The following is a 25,740-nucleotide window of genomic DNA, read 5'->3' as shown; positions in this document are numbered from 1 at the left end:
TACTATTACTTCGTAAGTATTATATTTTTATTAAATTTTTTTTCGATTATTTTTCCTAAAATTCGTTAAATTTGATTTCAAAATAAAATTACGCTTTAAACGATAAACTCCTGATTTGATCACAGTATGTTACTATGTACCTTCATTAGTTAGATTTCGTTAAGAAACAGAGAAGTTTAATTTGTTTACACCGATGAAATCCGGCGAATAAACTACGCACAAGTTTTTAATTTTCCATGTAGCAAAAGTACACGTTAAAAAATGTGTTCTTACCGGCAAAAATCTGATATAACTTTCATTATACCGTACGCTTACGTTATGTAAAAAAAAAGATCTTGTAAACATTATTAAAAAGTAAAACAAAAATTACAAAATTTTTGATCGTTCATTATTACAAATTTTAAATGCGACTGCCTGTAAGAAGTCAACGTTACTTACAATATGTAACAGTTGGTTAGGCTTAGCGAGGAATATGTAGCACAACCACATGTTCCTGTAGTTGTGTGTTAACTGTTGCTCGTTATCTCTCCGGATCGTTAATACAAAATATGTTTGTTGTCGATTAAAACCCGACGACAGAATATTACGGCCAGGAAATTGTTTCGAGAATTGTTAATAAAATATAGGCTGGCTGAAAACGGCCGTGCTGTCCGACTTCATACCGTACCTTCGCCGCATAGTATGACGAGCGTTAATTCTACTCGATTTTCAAAAATGTACATTTGAGTATTCCTAAAGAAAGAACGATCAAAAAATTTAATAAATAATATTATTTGTTTAGAAAAACCTTTTACACAGGTTTATTGTCAAATTTTTGAGCTGCTACATGGAAAACGGAGCGTTATTCTTTTATTTCTTTTTTATGTCGCTCTGGTGATTGTAAGCAGAATCATTTTTGTACCCGTTGAAGGATATTTTAAACGCATTTTAGATTGTTTAAACTTATAATTTCGCAATTTTATTATTACAAGTTACTTACGTAACATAATCGCTATAAATATGGATTTTTTTGTTTTTATTAAAAAGCATTCGGTTAATTTTTTTTATTCAAAGTGTTCTTATAAATAAGTGATTTATACTTATTTATTAGCTTATTAAACAAATAACTAAGAAAAAATCATACTCGTACAAGATGTTTTGTTTTTGAAATAAATGTTAATGTTCCTGTAACGTGAGACCGAGAACTGTATACATTGAAAGAGTATGGTTTGTGTGTATATGCGATATGAATTACAACCGTTATTACGATGTCTAATGAAAACGTCATTTTCGTAAATAATAATACGATGAAATAATGTTTTTCCATAACAATAATATTTTTAAATTTTCAAGAGCAGATCACTTTTTCTTTATAACAAATAAATGTTATGAATCCACCGGCCTAATTTAAATATTTTAATCGAATGAATATTCACCTTTTTTTGGAAAACTTAACTTTAACTTGCAAAGTAATTGTTATTACTATAGTAAATATTTCCGTAAAATTATTTACCGAAGTTTGAAATTATACAGTTTTAAGTTGTTTTACAGTAATTTAGTCATATAGGTTTTAAAGTTTATTTGTTTAATGCGATCCTAAATTTGTCTCGATGTAGCTTAATGAAAATTCTATGTTTTGGATTAATGGAATGCGATTTTTCTTACAGCATAAAATATAATATTTTACTGTAATCGTTATAATAGGTCTTTGGCATAACACTTTTGATTATTTTTTCCTTGCAATTTCATTTACTTGAAAATATGATACTTTTTTAACTATTTACACTTGTATTATGGGTTATGTTAAAAGAGTTCCATTTAACCTTAATTGCATTAATAATTTATTTCTATGTACAGTTTTTTTTTTGTATAATTATCGCTGTTGATTTTGTGATGTCATTTTACATGCGTCCAACATTAATTTCAAGTTATTTTGAGTGTTTTTTCTAGGAAAGAAAGATTAAAGCAAATTAACTGTAAAAGACAGAATTACACGTAAAAATCTTAATTATCCGAATGAGTTCACAACTAGTTATCTTTGTTAAATAAATAAAATACTTAATACAATTTTTAGTTATAATAGGTAATGTAACGTACCTTGATGACTAAATTAATTATTTATGAGATTACAGAATCTAAGCGATTTTGTTAAATTTTGCACATTTTATGTGCTCCTTCCAAACATTTTTTGGAAAAAATTTAATTAGATAAATTTTAACATTTTTAAACGTTATTCCAAAAAGAATATTAAAGAAACTTTTAGTGTAAAATTCAATTAAAATTTTAGCTTTATACTTCTAATTGAAACTGTTATTATTAGATGACCGATAACTTTGATAACTCTGATTATCTTTGTAATTTAAAAACATCCTTACATTATGTATGTTGCAAGTAGGCTCTTAGCATGCTTGATTTTCACATAACGTTGGCAGGTTTTAGAATTTGAGTTTTCATACACGGTTGCATATTTTTTTCTAAATTTAATAATTTTGAGTGTTTTAAATAAACAGAAATTATCGTCGGTTTATTGATGATATTTACAACTTTTTTTTTAATGTTTACATTTTTCTGTAGGAGTCTTGGAAAGCAATTGTATCTCATTATGACCTCTTTTAATGAAAATTTAGAATGAAAGTTATGCAGTTTCATTTATTTATTTTTATTCAAAGCGGGGCAAAATATACCTAATATATACTCGTGGCTAAATCAGTTGAATGTTAATGTAAAGATTAATGAAAATATTGTACTTATGACTAGGAAACAACGATTTTTGGGTCTCGTATAGAAAATTACCGCATATGCTTATCTTAACTTTGTTTGAAGTGTCCTTATCGTAAGCGAAATTCCAGTTTATTTTGAATTTATATTGTATCCTATACGAAGTGATTTCTTTTCTCAGATAAATCGCCATCATTATGTATGGCTAAAGCCATACGTATTTACACAAATAGAAACTAACAATTCTTGTGTTTGTCTCCCCCGTTTGAAAGATGCCTATGATTCCACAGTTTGTAGGCATTTATCTTATGTCCACAACCGTCAGGTGCCTTGTACACAGTACCGTGTACCGACTAGATGGCCTCTAAAATGCACCTGTCTACAGGCTGACAAAGTTTTTGGAAGTGGTTGACACTTGAGTGAGTAGTTTGCATTTGGTGCCGGCCTCTGTGGCGCAAGTGGTAATATCTCGGCCTTTCATCCGAAGCCCCGGGTTCAAATCCCAGTCAGGCACAGCATTTTTCTCACATTTTTCATAAATCATTCATCTCATCCTCTTAAGAAATATCTGGTGGTCCTGCAGGTTTTAAAAAAAATAGTTTGCATTTGGTATCTGCTTAGTACCTGTTTATTTTGAATTTAATCCTAACACGGTATGAGGTAATCAGTTGTTGCAGGGGCTAGAAAGCGTGCACAGGGATTTGGTTAATGTAGGTTAGCTTGATTAAAATTTAAAATAAATTGAATTTCATTTAAGGACTCTTAAATATAATCAGATAAGTAAATTTAGCGTTACAACAGAAAATTTTTTTTAATACAATCATTTTCTATACGAGACCCAAATTTTTTTTAAAAATAGTAACTGTAATAAAAAACAATTTTTATCAATAATTATTATTTTCTGCTTTAAACCGACATCATTTACTCTGCTAAATTATGAAATGTATCCTTATTTTTTTTACCTGTTGAATAATCTGTTATTGAATAATCTGTTTCTGAAATCTCTGATCTGTGATTCCTTTGTAATAAAATAAAAATCAGCACAGGAAATTTGCAAAAATTTATCTGGTAAATCTTGTATTAAAATGTAATTTTATGTTAAATTTAAAATAAGTAATTCAATACCATTTTATGAGAAAGAGTTGCTTTATTGTTCAGGAGTTTTGTTAAAAAGTTGTACATAACCATTTATGAAAAGTCGGTTAAGTAAGAAGTGTTTAGCTTTAATGATAATGTATAAGTTTATTTCTTTAATTCTATTTTATAATTTAATAGTATGTTAATATTATTCTATTTATTTATTATTATTTTTTACGTAAATTGCATGCTGCATATGTATGACATCGATAACCAAACTTAGAACTTTATATTTTAGCCATGAACTTTCAGATTTAAATAAAGTCCTACAACATAATTTACTATGTACTAGCTAGTTAATGGGTTAAACGCCTATTAAGTAATCACTCCTCTAACAGTGCCACTGAATTATCCTCAATGCTAAAATTATTCCAGTAAGTCTTGTAATCAGAATCCTGTTAGTGGTGCAATTTAAACTTTGACAATATGTACCTATATTATAAAAAATGTGTGGCATTGAGGGATTTGAATATGAAACAATTTTATTCAGAATATTATTGACATTGTTTGAATGATTGCATGATCTCTGAGGTTTTCTAAAGAATAAGGCATCATGTTATATGACTGAATAAAAAAATCACAATTTTCATTAAATAAGAAAAAATTATGTGGAACGTAACTGATAATTATCTTACTGATAACTATTACACGGTTTGAAAACCAAAGTTTGAGGGATAAAGATTCAAAACTCACACATTTTCCAATTTTAAAATTTTCCAAGTGAAAAAACATATGTCATTTTGATTTTCACCCAAACCTGATCTTTTCTGTACTATTTTACTACCAACAGATTGCATTGTAAATATGAAAATTGCAGTGAAATATGAAAATACTGGAAATAAAATTTAAAAATAGTGGATTAAAGTTTAGAGAAAGTTTTATTGTACTATTTAGGATAATGATGGTTTTGTTTCACACTTGAGAATACTGTTACGAAATCAAAACGCACTGAGCTAGATTATGAAACAAGAAAAATATTGAAAAAATTTGACTAAATCAAGTAATTTATAAATTTTTTTATTTTAATTGAAAATATCTTTAAATACTAAGATTAAAATATCAAAAATTATTTTCTCATCTTTATTATTAATCCACAAATTTTTATGTTCAGGTACATTTAAAAGGTTCAGAGAATTAGTAATACCCTAGAAGTGATTGGCCCAGTGCATAATAATGTTTTTTTTTTTAATATTTTGCCATGATGCAGTTGCAGGCAGTTAGTACAATTATGTGAACAGTTTTTAAAGTTTTAGAACAGTATTTTTGGACGCTGTTGTAATATTCTACTGAACAAACAAAATTTAGCATTTATGGTAACTCATCTTGTCAAATTGTACATTAGAGAGCTCCTACAGAAATAAAGGCAGCCCTTGTATTTTTTTTTATAGATAAGTATTCTGGAACCAATATTTTAAGAGAAATGGCACTTCTACATGAATGTCTGTCTACAGGTGCACCGATACTGGAATGCTGTATTATAGTGGCTATAAAAGAGAATGGGATGGAGAAATTTTGATTTAAAGCTAATGATACAGAGAATTTAGATTACAAAAATCCAAACCAAGCAGTATTAGTCAACATAGTTGAAGAATTCAAGTGTATTTCAGAATCGTTCAAAGGTATCTGTATGTGCCACAGACTTCTGAAATACCATCCATTTGGCAACCGCATACAATTTTTATTTCTGAATGTGGTTTATATGAACTGATCACTTGTTCTACAAACCAGAGGCGATGAAATTTACACGCTGGATTTATGAAAATGTGCTATCATCATTGCAAAATATAGGACAGTATTTGATCGTGAAAAATGAAAGAGAGAATTTCAGTAGATAGCTAATACTCACTATTAATTAGCTCAGATTTAATTTGAACAACAGCTGATTGCACCCAATCAGAACGCAGAGCAAGTTAGACAAAATGGAGAATGAGCAACACAAGAATATAGTATTGTTACACTGACACAGCACAGGACATAGTAGTCAGACTGCAACAAAGTCTACATTCATTGATTATGTATGAACTGAAAAACAGTGGGTGTAGTGGTGAGATGGTGTTCACTAATTAAAGCTTGAAGAAGTTGCAGGAGAAAAATCCAAATGCCAGAAAAATTTTTCTGGAACCATTACATTGTGAAAAACATGAATGTTTTGAACTGCCTAAAAGAATGTTATAAAGAGACTAGTGTCAATTTTATAATTGACACCATTCTGGCTGTATAGCCAGAAATAATATTATAAAAATTTTGGACTATGTAGACAGTATTAACTAGTCGGTTTCACACAGCAAATAATTTACAGTCACAATGGAGTGTAACAGTGGTAAAATAATAATTATTTTTTGTTTAACAGATTTTTTCTGAGTTAGATTTTTGTGTTACTAAAAAATATTGTAAATTCTTCAAAATTAGTTTTCTAACTAGAGCAATGTTATTTGTTGGATATACCAAAAACTTGACAAGAGTGTCAGTAACTGTATATTTTTAAAAAGTGGCACTTCTTGTTATATGAATATTGACTAAAGAAAAAAAAGTTAAAAGTTATACTGTGATATTAGATGTTGCTGGTATTTCATTACGTTGCTCACATATATTTTCCTCTTCACCATCATTACCTACAACAATTGAGTCATTTGATTACAAAACCAGGTATCTCCACCCTGTTGTATTTCTCAGAAAAGGAAGAAAACTACCTCATTCATTTTCTGACATTTTATCAAGATAATCTTTCTTAGTGTATACTAACATGGAGGGATTTGTTAATTACACTTGATAATTATTGAATATTGCACCAAAGTTTTTAATAATTGATATTTAAAGTTTATAGATACTTGACTGATACCAACATATGAATTTACCCGGTTTTGTTTCCAACCTTATTGGAGATATATGTTTTTGAAACCAAGATTTAGCTTTTTCTTGTTGCCTTTGTAGGATATTCATACTAGCGTTGTGTTTAATGTTAAATAAATATAATAAGACTAGTTTAATTAACAAAATATAGGTTTAATATTATACAGATACAATAACAGCTTAAGTTCCTAACTTAATTTGAAGAAAAAATAACATTTTAGACATTAATTGCATAATTAATGAAATAAAATAAACAATTAAACATGTAAATGTTCTTCATCTAAAATATCAAAAACCATTTTACACATTTCTTATTTAAAAGGAACTGTTACTAAATGTTCAGCTAGGTTCAAGATTTCACTGTAATATTGCAGTTCATCGTCATTCTGCCAGTCATTACCATAGTGAGATTCTGACATTGCTGAAATCCTTTACTTTTTCCTTACTAATACTGTTTAAGTTATCAGCCTCAATATATCTGGGTTTATGTCACTTACAGTTAGTCCACTTTAAGTTAGAACTTTAGCATTACCACAATCTGTTTTGTAGTATAATTCTCCCCTTATAATTACATTCGGTTTAGTGCAAAGTCATTCTAAAATGAATTTCTTACAAACATTAATTTTGAAATGCCATGATTCTAACTGCTTCTGCACCGTATGTGCTTCACTCTTACAGCCAGTAACCATAAAGTTATTGACAACAGTAGAATGATTTTCTACAGTGCCAAAGTATTTAGATGGATTAGCAATTATTTCGAAAGTTTTTATATCCTTCTCGATAAGCCCAAAAACCCTGTCTGGGGGAATAAACGAATGTCCCCTGACTGGTCAGATTATTTCAACAGATTTTATGTTAGTGGTGGCTTCCACTAACCACTTATTGCACATGGCTAAAATAATCTAATTTTTTTTCTGCCCTCTACATCCATCACAAAAAAGTTTAACTTTCTTGTGAGGGGCCATATCTATTTTAATTAACCTGTCAAACAAAACTAAAAAGCAATTTGATTTGAATCTTTCAGGTACTGGTCTTCTGTCCAGCAATAACTATTGCAGTTTTCTTTTGTAAAACTGCTATGTGAATTACCCTGAACTATAGTCATATTATAGAGATATAATTGTTTGCTGTAATATACTTGTTGGTCAGGCAATTTAGGCAAACATATATTCTTCTACAGGTCAAATGACAATATTAAAGTCTCAGGAGCTGTGTCTCTCATTTTTTCATATAAAGCTGCAGCCCTCTTATGAATATATCTTGTGGTCATTAATTACTTTTTTCTACTGGATCTTTTTCTCTTCGAATGTGTTCTCTTAATTGTATTCAGGTAGAACACTTATCTGTCTTAGGTGTTCAAAGCCTGAATTAAATTTGGTTTTAAAAATATAATGGAAATAGTGGGCATTTGATTTTAGTTCTTCTGTTGCTTTTTCTTGGTACATCTCAAACAATTTAGTTATATTTAAGTTAGATAACAAATACTGTCTCCAAGATATCCTCCTGCAGTAGTGTGATTTAACACAATTTAACAAGATAAGTTTTTTATGGCATTATGTTTAGGAGCAAATTTCATGTCTTCCTCTCCTCTCCTCTGCTCGTCACTGGTTTCTTTTGCTAAGTTACCAGTTTCATTAAATTTTTTTTACAATGTTGTCAACTCTACGCTTGCTAACTTTCAAAATATTGACAAATTCTTGTTTACAAACTGGTACCCTAACACCTCTACGATTTCTAATAATGAAAACTGAGTGAGTTTGTCGTTTTTGTTTGAAGTTGTCCTTTGGTCTACACCTGAATACAGACATTTTTCAATATACTTCAACAAAAACTCGACTTTTGTTGTATTTTTATAAAACAGTTTGTGAAATGAAACAACATCTTGTATCGAGAGAACAAAACGATGATATGTTTTAGTACAATGCTTTCACTGTAGATAAGTAAGTTTTTAGCGAGTACCTCGTGTAAGAAAACAAAAGGCAATACAGCAGAATATTTGTCTTTGTTTCTCTTCTAATTTTTCAGGATCCTTTTCTTCTTTATTTTTACTCGGTGTAACAAATTGTTCCATTTTAATATTATTAAAAGAAAAAGCCGGTTTATTATTAAAATGAAAGAGCTAATTTAATCTTAAAGCAACATTAATATGTCTTAAGCTACTCTCATAAAAAACATAACATCAACGAAACAAAGTTAATATTACTCCAGTCTCCAGGGCAAAAATGGTAGGCCTCGGTCTTTCATCAGAGGTACCGTGTTTGAATCCGGGTCAGGTATGGCATTTTCACATGCTACAAAACTGTGTCATTTCATATTTTCCTCTGAAGCAATACCTAATGACGGTCCCGGAGGCTAAAAAAGAGAGTAGGTGAGCCATGTTTTAGGATTTCCTATGCAGTGCCTACTACTGGTAAATGAGATTAAAAGTTCTGTTGACAATATTCTGGTGAAGAATGTGACTTTTGAAACAAAATGTAGATTTTACAATTAAAAATAAAATTAATTCTAAATTTATTTGTATCGGGCATGTGTACTTTGTAGTTCAGTTTGAGGAACAAGATTTTGTTCTAACTCAATTTTTAAAAAAAAGGAAAATGTGAGTTTTGCATTTATACCCCTCATTTATGTTAAAAATCATTTTCTAAATTTATTGTATTCTTTTAATAAGTTTAGCCTGCCACACAGAAAACTACATGCGAGAACAAAATTTCATTTGTCTGCACTAAATTTCTTTTTCCTGTAATAATATGGAACAACGCTTCCATTACAAATACCATATGCGACTAGTAGGAAACCTATCGCAACTTATTGTTTTTTTTAAGATTATTGCTGACTTTATCAGTTCACTTGTAATTTTTTTATGAATGTAAGATTTGGAAACTGAAAACACTACAGTGATAGTCACTTTGTGCAGTTCACGTCAAAGTTTAAGAGCCTAAATTTTTCATAACGTACTAAAAGCCTTCTAAAGGTTAACAGCCTTCTTTTAGAGTTGAATACAATATGAGGAATTCCTAATGTGCTCATTATAGTAACCAAAAGAGCGATTATCTAATACATAGGAGTTGCTCACAACTGTCTTGTCAGTCTTTCCATACAAGTAACACCTGTGATGTTTTAAGAAAAAGGAGTTTATTAAGAAATGTTTAATAAGAGCTGAATACAATATATTAAATAATTATCATTTATATATTTTAATACCATATCTCTTGTTATATTCAACCTTAAAGGTGAGTCGTCTATATTTTTTTTGATTGCCTTTGTATGGCATCAATCAGTAGCATAAGATAATGTTTTGATGGCCCCTATTACAACAGTTAAATAAGTTGAAATGAAACCGCTTATTTCCATACTTTGTTACTGCACAAGTATTGTTGCGAATCATTTAAAGAAAGAGAGAATTCACAGTTGGTATTTAAATAAAATTTTAAATATTAGGAGTGTTTAACTCCTTGTTGTTTACATAGTAAACATAATTATTTGTAATAAATATAATTTACTAATATTATTAATTTGTGATAATTGTAAATATTTATTAAAATTTTAAGTTAAATTATATTTGTTGTTTTTGTATATCCTCTGAGATTGTATATTTTCTATAAATGATTGTAAATTTATGTATTTCAATTTCTATTAATTAATTAAACTTATCTGATTTAAAAAAAATTGAATAATACTAATTAACAAAATTAACTACATTAATATATTGTAAAACTTTTTTTAAATCTTGCATTGTATAGCAAAATATGTATGATATTCGTATTTACTTAATTCATGATAAAATCTTTTACCCGCAGTGTAGTATAAACAAAAAAAAACATAATGCAACGTAATTCGTTTTGGTTATTGAACGATTCAAAATACCTGTTATTATTGTGATTATTTTGAGATAAAATTGTAATTTCTTTCTGCATTTTATAAACGTTACTTCAAATTAAATTGAACGCATGAGTGATATAGTTTCTTAGCTGTTTTATTAAGTTTGCAGTGTAAAGGGATTATCAGATTATGTAAACTGCACAAATGCTCATTTTACTCAAAACCAAGCGTAGTTAAGATTTCTATTTGTCTAAAAAAATGTTAATTCCAATTGTGTGAATGATCACTAAAATGGTAATGTTAAAAGAAGTCCTGTAAAATAAAATTCATCAACAAAATAATTGCTCCTTTCGCTGGACTATTATATATTGCTATTTTTGTTAAAAATATTTTTATAAACTCTGCCTTTAAGACACAATTTATTTATACAAGCCATTTGTCATTTATTTAGACGCATTAGAGAAACTTAATTTAGTTTGAGTTTATCATGTTTATAAACTAATGAATTGTAATTACACGGTATAAATATTTAATACAAATATTTAATTTAATTTTATATAACAATTAGTTTTCAGTGCCAATAAGTTATAATTTTTATATGATGATTATGTTTTTGCAATTAATAAAATATTTTATCTCTCTCGATCGGTTTAGCCACACTGTTATTTAATACACTCTACAATAATAAGAATCATTGCACTACATTTTTATTATAATTTCTGTCCTTGCACATTACTATAAAATCAAAATCATTACTTCAAAGGAACACATAAAATCTATTTCAAGGAAAATTTATATTAAAACAAAAATTATAAAATAATTTGTTATTAACAGCTAAGAATTATTTAATTGATGTTTATTAGTAAGGTCATTGAAATCATGGCAACATGATATTTCTTCAGTGTTTATTTTTATTTGACCAACAGATCATCATTGGTTAATCATTTACACTTATAAACTGGAAAGAATCATGGCTACTGCATAGGATTTGTCTTATAGCTGATGTTGCGTGAATATCCCTTTGAACTGATTATTATATACTGAAGTTTCTGAGTAACAAATAAAATACTTTTCAAAATGTTATGCTGCATCAACTTATAAGTTATTAACAATCTCATTTTGAATATCTGACCCCTTGTATCTTTTTTATCATTACATTACACTAATACATTGGCTCTTACGAGATGTATTGGTCAACATTACACGTAGGCAACTTGTTTCCATTGTATTCACGTTTGAACAATACTGTCTTTTTGTTACTCATTATTGACATTTAGTAACTTTTAAGCCTAAAATAGTAAAAAAGCCTAAAATAGTGAAAAGTGATTATATGCTGGTCCCATCACTATAGCTCTTTTGAGTTACTATACCCAAATTATTATTTTTTTTTTTGGGAGTCGGCCCTGAGAAACAGTTCTCTTGTATATTTTGGTAATAATGTGTTAATATTAACCAGGTTTCCTATAGGGTTCCGTACTTTCATATTTTATCATAATGATAAATGAGTATTTTCACTGCAACATGTAAGTGTATGGGCGACTCATATACTGAAAGTATATACGAGTATAATAGTTGTTTGTTTTATTCGCTATTTAAAGCTCACTATGTTTATTGTAGAATTGTAACAGTCGCGTCTTAACTGATTTTGAAGAGATTTTTCCTGATTTTAGAAAATTATAAAAATTGTTAATGATATAAAAGTTTTTACCCTATTGATAAATAGTCATTCTAATTTTTTTAATATAAATTTAATGTTAAAAAATTAATTTCGTGGTTAGGTAATACAATAATTGGCACTGATCTTTTAAGAATAATTTTTTCTAATTTAAATATCAGGATAAAATAATTTACAATTCTATTATTTAATAATAAATACCAATGAAATATTATTGAAAATCATTGAAACCAATGAAAAAGTGGATTATTGTTGTTGATGCAGTGTAAATTACTGGTGCTGGTGGTAAGCCAGTAATCTAATTTAGTAATTTTAATCCAAGCCAATAATTTCTAATCTAATCTTAAAACATTTTTTTTTAATTTACTTAAAAAATAAATTTTTGAAAATTTCACTTAAGCAAGCCTGATAATACAGTTAAGCTAGAGGACACATTGTGGGTAAAGAATTAGCGTGATGCAAAAATTTTACTTTGGTGAATAACATTTAAATATTGATGAACGTACAAATTTATGTATTGTTTCACATTTATTTGTGTGTTTATTTAAGTATTCATTCATATTCTAATAATGTAATATTATCAATACATAATTAATTGTAGAATTTATTTTTATATTTTAAAATGAATTTTATTATTAATGAACTTTGGTGTGTAGCTTTAATTTTAATGTAAATTTATTTTGTATTTAAAATTTTTATATAAATATTATTTTTTTATTGTTATAAACTTATTATTATTTTAATGCGATTTTCTAACATCTTTTTAATGGTTTTTTTTTTTCTAAAATATATATTGTATAATTTATATACAATATCTTGGTTTATGTGTATATGTATATATAATTTATAATTCTTATATATATATTATGTATATAGTAACATCTACTCTTTACTTATTTGTTGTTTATAGAGCAGGAGTATACTGTTAGCTACTAAAATATTTTTTCTTCATGTAAAGTTTTCAGTTGAATTATGATTACTTTTATTTTACTATGAAGTATATTGCCATCCATATAATATATTTTAAATAGATTTCATATTTCTCATTTCAGTTTGCCTGAAACATCAACACTGAAAACTTATTTTCTGTTATGCATGTATTATTATAATAATACCTAAAAACAAATATTTTTCTTATAAAATAGTTTTATACTTGTCCTTTTATCATCCCATGTATGTTTAAGAATTCAATGAAGGATTGGACAGATAGTTTCAACATTTCATATATTTCAGTTTTTTATATTCTAATTGGTTTTTATTTTCTAAGTTACATGTAGTTTCATATTTCTGACAATTTCAGAGAAATATAACTCCATAATTAATATATTAGCAACGTCCACTCTTTATATAAATAAATCTTTTCTTCCTCTTGAAATACAGTCAAATACATTACTTTTCATGTGGTCTTTGGAAGATTGTGCACTTCCTTCAGTTGGTTTATTCTGATACCATGTATATGCTCTTATTGACTTGCTATTCAAATTTTTTTTCTTTTATAGGTTATATTTATTTCAAAAGATCTCATTAAAAGATATTACAGAAGATACTCAATAAAATAAATATTTAATACTATTTTGGTGTTGTAATATTTATTTGTTTATGAATATTATGTAAATGTAATAAGGATTAGACAGGCTTAGATTAGTGTGCATAGTTTGTATTTGAATATAAACTCTGAAATAAAAGTATTATATTTTAAGTGTATATCTTATTTTATAGATGAATTGATAAAATACTAATCGGATAGGTATCAGATAAATTATCTGTAGTTATATAACATTTACTGTTGCATTCTATTTTATATAATCTTGATATAAAAATAGAACTCATGTCAAAATTAAAAACAATGTCTGGATGAATAATATACATTGATAAATTCCAATTTTTTCTTTAGTTTCTTTTGAATCAAAAGAAAAAGTTGGTAAATTTTTAGTTTTTGACTTAATTACATATGGTAATATACGCTATAATAGAGCTACTCTATAGTAGTAACCTTATAGTCATGTACGAATGGTAAAATATTAGGGAAATGTCATGATAATTATTTTGGTAGGCCTATAAGTCTTTGTAGAAAGTTGCTTATGTATTTTTTTATTTATGATGTATAATTTTTAATATGTAAATAAATATTTAATATTCAAAGTTTAAATTTATGTATGATGTAATACATCATTTTCCACTGAAAAAGGTTTATACTAGTAAATATATAATTTTAATTTCTAAAATTTAGAAATTTTAATTTCTAAAGTTCTAAAATTGATGAATATTAATATAATAAAACGATATGTTTTTTTAATACATAATTTTATTTAAAGGCGCTGGGTTGAAATGCAAGTTCAGTTTAATGATATCTTAATTTTTTGTTTATTATTTTTTTATATTTCTAAGTATGCATTTAAAAGATTAATGAAATGAAGTTCGTACATTTAAAATTCCTTTTTTATATCGATTATATTCACTCAGGTTTTTTAACGTAATATTTTTGTCATAAAACTGTAATTATCATGAAAATAATATTCATAGTTGTACATCACATATATAGATTAACAATTATTCAATTTTTATTATTTATTAATCATACTTTAATAAATTTATTCATTATTTAAATATAGGTAACTTATTTATGATGTTTTTATCCTTGACGATCAGTGATAAAAATTATATTAAACTATTAATTTTTAATGTTAAACCAAACCAAATTTTTGAAATAAATAGAATTGTTTTAAAAATTAATGTAATGCTTTCATTTGTTTTTGTGTTCATTTTAAATGTCAGAAAGTGTAATGATATTTTTAAAATGCTATATTTAATAATTTTAAACAATTTGTTGTCTTAAGTAAGTAATTTTATGTATTATACAAATAATTATAAATTCTAATGTTTTTTTATCTAAGTTATGTTTACTTATGCGTAGTTGTTTTGATGCAAACAAAACATTATATTACAGTCTATTAACATTAGTGTCAAGTTTACTTAGTTTATTTACGATGTTTATTTCTGTATAATTTTTTTAATTTCTCATAAGATCTATCCTGTAAATTGTTAACACATAAATAAGTAATTTGGATATCCACTACATTTATTACAAAAATGTTTTGTATATTAAATGGAAAAAATTGGTAAACGTGAAGCATTTATTAAATTTTATTAGTTATCTGAAAAAAGTTTGTATATGGGTTAATAATTGTGAGATCTGTTACAGACAGAAATTCAGAATGAGAATTATGAATAATGGATTAATTTTTAATTTAAGCATTTTCCTTGTTCGTTCGGTTCAGTTACTTTTAATTTACTTTTAAAAGCTTTTTGAATTCTCTGAACTTATACATTTTATTCTGTGTTAGTTATTAAAATAAGTACATAAAAAGAGCTACACTAAATATTACTAAATATATTGGAAAATAAAAAAAAAACGCTCAAAATCTGTTTATAAAAATATTTGCTTAAAATACCAGGTGTCCGAGAATTACCTGAAAACTTTGATGTTGAGTAAATAATTTATTTATTAAGATACAAAAATGGGTCGTACAAATTTAGAAACATTAAAACTGGAAGTTTTTTTAACCTATAATGAGACATTTAAAGTGTGCGCCATTAGTAATTCATAAAATATCCAACCGATAATCAATTTCATGCTCGTTGTAACATCATTTTCATGTTTGTTGTAACATATCCACAACTATAAGTTCAAATGTGTTAACAATCCTACTTAGGTCATCAATATTTACTACATGAGTTTTATATGCATATCCTTGATGAAACTCCATAGGAGAAAATTAAGTGGCAGCGATTTGGGAACGTGTTGTTGAGTGATTCACCCATTAATAAACCCCAATGTGGTGGCACTCCATCTTGTTGGGATATGATTTCAGGTTGCAATTCTACAAGCTAGGGGTAAACAAACCCTTTAACAAATCCAAATAGATATTTGCATTAAATGCCATTTCCGCAAAGAAAAAAGATCCATTCATGCAATTGTGCAGCAGTCATTAATTTTTGGACTATCTCTAATGCGGTCAAGAATAACATGTGCGTTCTCTCTGATCCCCTTATTGGAATGTTCTGAGTGAGTGTTCACTTTTCCAGTCGCATGTAATGTGTGTGGAAACATCTCGTCCAAGAAAATAGCTTTTTTCATGTAAAATTCATCATTTTCAATTCTCTCAATCATTTCCACAGCAAATTCCTTTCTAGCAGTGCGATCTTGTATAATGTGCTGGAATATTTGTAATTTATGAGATGCAATTTTAATTGTTTCTTCAAAACATCATGAATGGTAGATTGCAAAATATTTAACTGGTGCATTTTACTCTCCGAGTCAACTTCCCAGGACTGCCAACAAAAGACTGACAAATGATCTCCATTTTTTTCATCTGATGATCTAGGCTTGCCTGCACTCTTCCTATGTTCAACACTGCCAGTTTCTTTAAATTTGTCATACCATGAATGAATAAGCGGCTCTAAGTTATACCGAGTTCTAAAATTGCATCGCACTTGTGTGTCTGATTTTGTTTTAATAAACCACTTTAAGTACTGTGCTTTCATATGTGGATTTATGGTGACTGATGTATGCGGTTACATATGCAATCGCAGCACTATCTAATATTTGCCAAGGGAAACTTTACGAGTTGCCTGTTAAAGAGAGCCAACTATTCATTAATAGGACTATTACATTTTTTCTAATAAGACATCAAAGTTGTTCAGATAATTCTCAAACACCTGGTACAATAAATTGCTTAAAATCATAATTGTTTTTCTATTACTGATTTTTGCATACAATTATGTGCTCACTTTCCCTATTTTTAGTATCAAAAAGTTAAGATTTCATAACCATCACTTTTTGTAATATAATTACTTAGTAGACAGTTGCCTTCATTTACATAGTGCATTAAATGTATTTTAGAAAACTACTCAATCAGTATGGTTTTTAATAATTTTTGCGGATGCCTTACTTAAATGTGCCTATTCAACTTTTTTCCTTTTGGAGATACCATTGATATAAAATAATATATATTTTATTACACCAAATAATCATTTTTCCTTTTTGATTATAAACATACGTTAATAAATTGTTATATGAAAATAATAATAATAATATTATTAAATAAGTGTTTGTGCTATTGTGCTATACATCATGTATTTGAAGAACTAATATTTTAAAAATTAATCATCCTGTGCAATACTTTATGGGAAAATAAGAAATTTTATTAATGGTGTGGTTTCATTTTTTTATATTTGTGTGTGTGTGTGTGTGTGTGTGTCTATATATATATATATATATCTGTGTGTATATTTTGTACTTATATACATATTATGTTTTGTTTTTATGACATATATGTATTTTTTTTCTCAGTAAAACAACCTTTCTAAAGTGATTATCAGTAAAAAAAAAAAATTTTAATTTCAGTTACTTCAGATTTAGAAGATCCTTACTAAAGAGGAAATTTTTTGAAGTAGAAATGAACAGAAATATTACAAGAGAAATGCCAGTTTCTATAATGGAGTGGTAGTATTTTGATGTTTCAAGTGGAGGTCATGGATTCAATTACCAGTCAGGCATGGCATTTTTCATAAGCTACCGTATTCCCATTTACAAGCTTCAAAGCTTATGTGATGAATTAATTCATCAACGAAAAAGAAAATATAAATCATAATCTTAACTGTTTAAATTATAGTAATATTAATTATTTTTTACAATTCTGTCTGTATGAGTTAGCCCCTCTTTATATCAGAAATCTACCAAAGCAGTGTATATGTGTTTGTGTGTGTGTGTGTGTAAGACATTTTAAATGTGTACTTTATTATATTTCTATCAATTCATGATTTAAATGATTAAGTTAAGGAATTGATTAATTTTTTAATAAAATTATACAAAATAGTAAGAAAATTATTTTTTCTTTTAATTAATGAAAACACAAAGTAAAGGATTTTTCAAGTAGAATTTTAATATTAAAATATTCTTGCCATTTTTTTTTTTGAAATGTACATTTTGTATAGTTTATAATTAACAAACTGCAATTGATATAAGAAAAGTATTAATACATGCATTAATGTATAATATGGATTATTTTTCATGTAAAATAAAGGAATAGAATATCGTTTTTTCATGATTTAAATACTGTACCGACTCGATTTATAAGTAATTTAACCAGGAGTCTCCTCACAAATGAGAATTCTATGAAAGAATTTAGAATTCTATGAAGAGCATTTTCAGATAATAAATGACTCATTTAATTAGAAAACACAGTTAAATCTTAAAACCCCAGTCTTTTATGTGGATTGGAAAATAGTTACCAGGAATGTCTATTTTTATGGAAGGGGATATCTGTTGTGAATATCTGCAGTTACTGTAAAACAGTTTTAATGTAGTAGTTTATAACAGTGTAAGTAAATATGAAATTATAATAAAATAATTGTTAAGGGAAATAAATTTAACTTTATATGAACATTAGAAGCTTATTATTTATTTAACTATGCATCTTAGTTTGTTTTTACTATATTTTATGGATTTAAAAAAAAGTGAAGAAATATCCTGACCATTATTGGATGAAAATTCTTAAAGAAAATGAAAAATTTGCTACTTATGAATAAAATAGAATTTAAAGGAAAACTAATTTAAAAAATATTTTTTCCTGTTTGAAAAAATTTTTATTATTGCAGTTTTCATTTTACTTTTAAATTTTTCATTTGTGTTGATTGATATTATTTATTTATTAATTTTTATACAAAAAAAAATTATTTTGAATTGAAGATGTAATTTGGCATTTTGAGAATAAGTGATCTGGTTATATTCTACCTTCAAATTAAATAAGATTATAATATAAAATTTGAAAAACTAAAAATAAATTTTTCTATTGGTTTTTTTATTACTATAATAAAAGTATTCCTGTCTTATATATGTTGTTTTGATAGAATCCTTTATTGAAAAAAGGAAATTATATTGAAATCAATTATTATATTTAGCATTAAAGTATATAATATTTAATTATTTTAATTAAACTTACTGAATTTAAAAACAACTAAAGAAACTCAAACTGTTTTTCTGAATATAAGTTGTACCTGTATAAAAATTTATGTTCAGAATTTAAAGAGAAAAATTGTTTTTAATTACGATTTAATTGATTACATTTATAAAAACAAAATAATCGATTAAAATTATAGTTTTAATTTCATAAAAGTATTAAAATTAAATAATAACTGTATAATTGTTGAAAGAAATAATTACATGAGCTATTCGATGAAACTGGGTTTCGGCAAGAATACTGGATGTGGTTATTTCCTCTTAGAAAGATGCATTTTGTGACTACAATAAATGATTGTATAATAAAGCAATCTTATCATTAAAATTTATTTTACATGTTTTTCAAGATATATCTCCTTTCATCCACATATTATATAAAAATATATTAATTTAATTAAACAATCTTTTATTATGATCCCAGATATGTTGGACATATATTTTAACGATGAAGAAGGAAATGTTATTCTCTTGAGAATCAAACTTACGATCAGCTGATCTAGAAACCAAGCTTACCTTAATAACAGCTACATCAGCTTTCCCGGCCGTATAATGTAACTAACAAAGAAAAATAATACTAATTATGAAGAAAAAAAATGTTCAGTTTAACAACTAGCTCCCACTGTAAGATGAACTTACTTAGTACTATTGTGGGATTCATAGCAAGTTTTGTGTTTTTTCTTGTAGGATCATCCTACTTTCTTTTTCCTTAATAATAAAAAGTTTTATCAGCATATTTATATAATTCACAAATAAATTTGGGGGTGGAGGACAAGTCCAGATAGGAAAACATCGCTTATATTCAGAAAACAGTATTATTTTTAAAAAAATTAGTTTTTATTATTGAATAGTGTAATATTTACACTTATAGATTGTATTTATAGAAGTCAGCTAATGCTGGTCTTAACATTCAAAAATTTAGTTAAAAGTTATAGTACAGGTTATTTTCTCTTCTTTAGTTTGAATATTTTTTATGCAGTTTGTATATTGTTAATGCTATTTGTTTTAACTGCATTAAACTTTGTAAATATTATTGTATTAAAATCAATATGTATGTTATTTCCAATGTATATATGTAAAATATATAATTAAATATCTAAATGTTGGGAAAGGAGGTGGTTTTATTGTTTATACTAAATCTGCTGTAAAATATTAAATAAATATGACAAAACATGATAGAAAAAGTCGAGATGTACAAATCCTATTTTTTGTTTTATTTTTTAAATTATATTTATTATTCATACATATATGAAGATTAATTTTATGATAACTATTTGAGCCAAAATAGACTGACCGTAAAATTATTATGTAAATATGTATTTAAAATAATATATATAAAAATATAAATATGAAATAAAGGTAACTAATAATTGAAAATTACTTTTTTTTAAATATTTTTTTAACAAACCTAAAACAATATCCTCTTCAAAAATATACGTAGTTCCAGAATAACTTTTAATAATTATTATATGATTATTTGTCAGTGGTATTGCAGATGGTGCTAGTATTAGTGGTAAATGGCATTTATATGAATGTAGTTAATAAGTCATTTAGCATATGGTTAATACTATTGATTTTTTACCTATTATACTTCTTTTTTACTAGTTCATTTTCCCAAATTACTGTTATAAATTTCATATTTTTTGTGTCCGCTGAGTTGGTGGTGAACTTTATATTCTTTAGACCATAGACACATACAGCAGTTTTTTGATGAGTAATTTTTAATAACAATCAACAAAATTACAATGAAATTGTAAACCATATGGTAAGAGTCTCGTAGATATCATTTCTTCCACTCAAAACACAAAAATGTTTGTAATATAAATATAACTCATTTTAACAAAATGATACTGATATCAAAAAATTTAAGAGACTACATTTCTGTTATCAAAATCTGTTATTAATTTAGAATTTTGTTTAAAAAAAAACATTCATGTTAAATGTGTGTAATAGACAATTGATATACAATAATAGATAATAAACAATGTTTAAGCGTTCCATATAATAAGAAAAAAATAGAAAAATTTGTTATAAAACTCTTACGGACCTGGTTTCATTTATTACACAACAAATAATCATAAGAATTGTATTATTTCTTTAAATACGATATGTATTACATATAAATGAAATCGGGCTGGTAAGAGTTTTGTAACAAATTTTTCTATTTTTTACTTATTAAATGGAACGCTTAAATGTTGCTTATTATCTGTTATTGTATATTTATTGTCTGTTAAATATACTTAACATGAATTTTTTTTTTAAACAAAATTCTAATTAATAACAGATTTTGATAATAGAAATGTAGTGCTTAACTTTTTTGATATCAGTATCATTTTGTTAAAAACACTTTTATTTATATTACAGAAACGTTTGTTTTTTGAGCGAAAGAAATATTTGTGAGACTCTTACCATACGGTTTACAATTTCATTGTAATTTTTTTTGGATATCACACCATTTTGTTAGATTATTCTTTTATGAGTTACTGATTGTTTTTTTATGGATTTATTATTAAAATTTATTGCCTTTCTAGAACAAACAAATATACATTTTTTCAATTTCTTGGCCAATTTTTTTGTTGTTGATCATATCATTCACTTCATACCATATTTTTCCTTTTTTAATAAAATAGTATAATGACCTTCACGAATCTGAAATACGTGATATAATATTGCACTTACTAGTTTGTAAGTGTAACCCTTGATTTCTGTTATATCTATGGACACACTTTTTATATTATTGTTAAATGAACTTTTTTTTATTTCTCCATCAATTAGTTCAAATAGTTCTAATTGTAGAATTACAATTTGCAACACTTAGTACTGTTTGTGTTTTATTAACAGCTATAATCTCTTATAAAGTAATACTTTTATTTTTTTTTAATGAGATGATGAGAATTAAACAAATTATTTCATCTTCAGTACTTTCATTTACATAACAGCATTTACTATTCAAAACAAGCTGTAGAATATTATCTTTTAAATTCGATTATTTCAAGTACATTATCAATTTTTTGTACGATACCTAGTACTATTAAGTACTGCTACCTAGCGGCATGGTTTGTAAACCCATCTTTTTGAGGATAAGCGACATATTCAAGTCTCACATTTCATCAAATGGAAGAAAAACATTATGTAACAAAATTCGAGGTATTTTTTGAAAATATTCTTTATTACAAACCTAATTGAACTGAAATATAATGTTTTCATGCTTATTTGTTAATTTATTTTCCCATTTTCATTTCACTTTTAGATTAGGTCGTTTAGAACAGTAATAGTTCATTGACTTCACCATGCTGTCCAGTTCTGCAGACTCTTACCGGTGAAGTTCTAACAAACTTCTTGACACATTTAACATGGCAGGTCATAATGCCAGTCTTATTGTGGAAGAAAGGAGTTCTGTTAAAGTTCAGGAAGGGAAATTATGCAACAGTTCAGATGGTAAATGCTTGTATCATCATTATTGTATTACTGTTGGAAAAGAACAAAAATTTGGCAAATGTGGGTTCACTCAATTGTGAAGATAAGACCAGAGAAAGAATATTTTTCTCCAAAATATGGAAAGATGAAGAGTTTTACAAATTTACTCATAGTTATACTACCTACACTTCACAAATTATTGATGATTATTAAAAATTAAAGCATAATAATTATTGTTAATTATATATTAAACAAATTCTATAAATAATCATTTTTAATTCAAGCCAGATTTAATTAAATGAAAAAAAATTCAATTACTTCAATGTAATTAAAAAATATAAAAACAAAAGATGTAATAAAATTAAAGAAATAATAATTAAAGCAGCCAAAAACCTTTGCATCTTCAAACCCACAATAATTTTACCATGAATTGGTAGAAGCACTGGTAACTGATTTGAGCAGTCATTTTCTAGCAAGCCAGTTAGAAAACCACTAGGTGACACTCACAGCTTTATGTGCCAGTAAGCACATCAACCATTTGTAAGATAATATTAGGTTTTTTCTATCTCTGTTTTTTTATTTCATTCTGTGTTTTATATAGTATGATGTTTGTAACATGAGGAGTTGCTAAAAACCAGTGTTAAATACAAAAGTTAGTCAAAAATTATCTACACTTTCATTATAACCCATCTTCAAGATTGTCATACTGCCTTCTACGCATGTGTTGTTAGAGTTGGTATGACTGCGGTCACATGTGCGAAATTTGATCCTGATTGTGTCATTTACCTTCCAGCTATTACAGTGTTAATAGCTTAAGCAGTGCCCCTCTACTAGCAGTTTGTACCAAGGAGAAATAATGAACCATGATCTGATATTTCTAGTTGGAGGGTGTAAAAGTTGGAGGGTTTCTAGTTGGAGGCCACACAAAGATGACAACGCATGAAGAGGGTGAGCTATCGACTTTCACCAAGGACTATAAGATTCAGCAAGCTTGAGAGATGGTTCTGCCAGATAGGCAAGTTACCATCCATGAGGTAGTGTCTACTTTGAACATCAGTCATGGTTCTACCCATAAAATTGTCCACAATGAGCTTGGCTTCTGTAAAGTCTGTGCGTGATGGGTACCGAGTCAATGCTCGCATACAGCTCACCATACTGTTCAAACAATCAACAAGTTGAAACATGAGGTAATGGAACATCTTCCTGTAGTCCAAATCTTGCTCCTTCCAACTTGCATCTGTTTGGACCATTCAAGGAAGCCTTGCGAGGTCATTCATTCTCCACAGACTTAGAATTTCAGGAAGCGGTGCTAAAGTGGCTTCACAACCAACTGAAAATCTTCTTCTTGGAAGAATATGCAAGTTTGTGGACTGCTGGACCAAGTGCATTGACAAGGGAGTTGACTACATAGAAAAATAATGTACGTATTGGACATTTCAATATGACCTATATGAGTATTATTCATTTCAATATGAATATTAGATCTTTCATATGAGTCATCACCTCCTCCTCCGATAAACATTGATCTATGCCATAAACTATGATCCTTGGACGCCTCTTCCTTTTGGGGCCAACTTTCATGTCAGATTATCGACTTCAAGGGAGTCTAAAATAACTTTGACAGTCTGCTTGTCATCAGTAACAACAAACAACCCCTTTTTCGTTTCAAATATATTATGAATTTTCAGGTACGACCTCTTTTGATGAACGACCTGAAATTCATTCTTCATCTGCATACTCATGTTAGCTATTACCCCCTCTTCTCAGTTGATAAAAACAACTTCCGTTTTTTTATGGGTCAGACTGGCCTCTCATTTCTCTCAGGCTTACGCTGAGGCATAACCACAGGAACTGAAACCTTTTCTTTAACCACCACCCCCCTCAATTCTGCAGGCCTAGCAGCTAAGGTCTCATATCCTTTGGATAGGACAGTGATAATTTATTTAAAACCTCTCAATCCAGAGATAGCCATTTTTCAAGAACCAATTGAACCACGTTTGGGATTATCTAAAAATTGCATCAGTAAGTCATATCATTCATTGAACTCCCTCAAGTGTGGAGCTGAACTACCCTCACATCCAATAGCCTTACTAAACTCATGTACAAGATCATCTTTTTTAGACCGTGTAGAAACAACCAACATTCCAGCCCTCGGCTCAACACTAAGTTTAGGTAGTTAAAGAAAATCATGTTAACTGCATCTCATCCTGTATGATGGCCAGAGTTACCCTAGCCTCACTACCCTGAACGTACGACATTGCTCACTGTCTTCCTCCTACCAATGAATTTGGGCAAGCCCACAAATGCAATGACTATCTGCAGCAAGCTACAGGTAGCTGGAGACCTTCTAAACTCTCCTGTCACTCTTTGTAACTCTTAGACACTTCTGGATCGATTCTTGCAAACAACGGATGACGGCCCTCGTTCTAAAAAGAATGCATGCAGGACTTTCATAGCATTAGGTCCTCCAAGCATAATTCCTGGCGTTCCTTCGTTCAGGAGCAAGGGAATAGAGACCCTTGGAGCATTGTGTATAGAGCGCAGGAAAGGTGTCCTCTTGTCAGCTTTGTCAACCAGCGAGGGTGTGGTAATTGATAAGGATAGCGTCCTTAATATTTTGCTGAATGATTTGCTCCAAGATGACACTATGGTTGGTGAGGTTTCATACCACCAGCATGTCAGACAGGAAGTCGCAGCTTTCGAGACCAACTTACAGTCTTCTGAGATCACTGAGGTGGAGATACATCAGGTAATCTGCAGTGTGGTACGGCACAAGATATGATTGTATCCCCCGGATATGATTGTATCACAGTGGAGCTCCTCGTCTGAGCACTTCCAGTACTTCTTGGTCCTCTAACGAGAATTTACAATAGGTTGCTCTTCGCCAGTCATTTTCCGACGTGTTGAAAACATGGAGACTTGGTATTGTTGTTCAAAGGTGGTGACACTACTGTTAGTTCTTCTTACCGTCCACTAACGCTCTTGCCTGTGATTGGTAAGGTTTTTGAAAAGGTCCTATATTTGCGTATTATTGTTAGATTGGTAATCATTCGTGATCATTTGCTAATGGACAACCAGTATGATTTCCGACCGGGAAAGAGCACTGAGGATGCCATACTAAAGGTGA

At 28.0% G+C, this 25,740-nt stretch overlaps 1 protein-coding gene across 1 annotated transcript in view; it reads left to right on the top strand.

Annotated features, from left to right (window-relative positions):
• Nucleotides 1-18,751, top strand: part of LOC142321364 (repulsive guidance molecule A-like) — an 83,636-nt gene extending 64,885 nt beyond the window's left edge. Inside the window, exon 4 of the mRNA XM_075359391.1 lies at nt 17,586-18,751. Coding sequence (XP_075215506.1) covers nt 17,586-17,614 — 29 coding nt within the window. The 3' untranslated portion in view covers nt 17,615-18,751. The remainder of the gene's footprint in view (nt 1-17,585) is intronic.
• Nucleotides 18,752-25,740: the final 6,989 nt, after the last annotated feature.

The sequence above is a fragment of the Lycorma delicatula genome, chromosome 3 (assembly GCF_047948215.1).
Source record: "Lycorma delicatula isolate Av1 chromosome 3, ASM4794821v1, whole genome shotgun sequence".
Taxonomy (NCBI): domain Eukaryota; kingdom Metazoa; phylum Arthropoda; class Insecta; order Hemiptera; family Fulgoridae; genus Lycorma; species Lycorma delicatula.
This window is presented reverse-complemented; position numbering and strand designations above follow the sequence as displayed.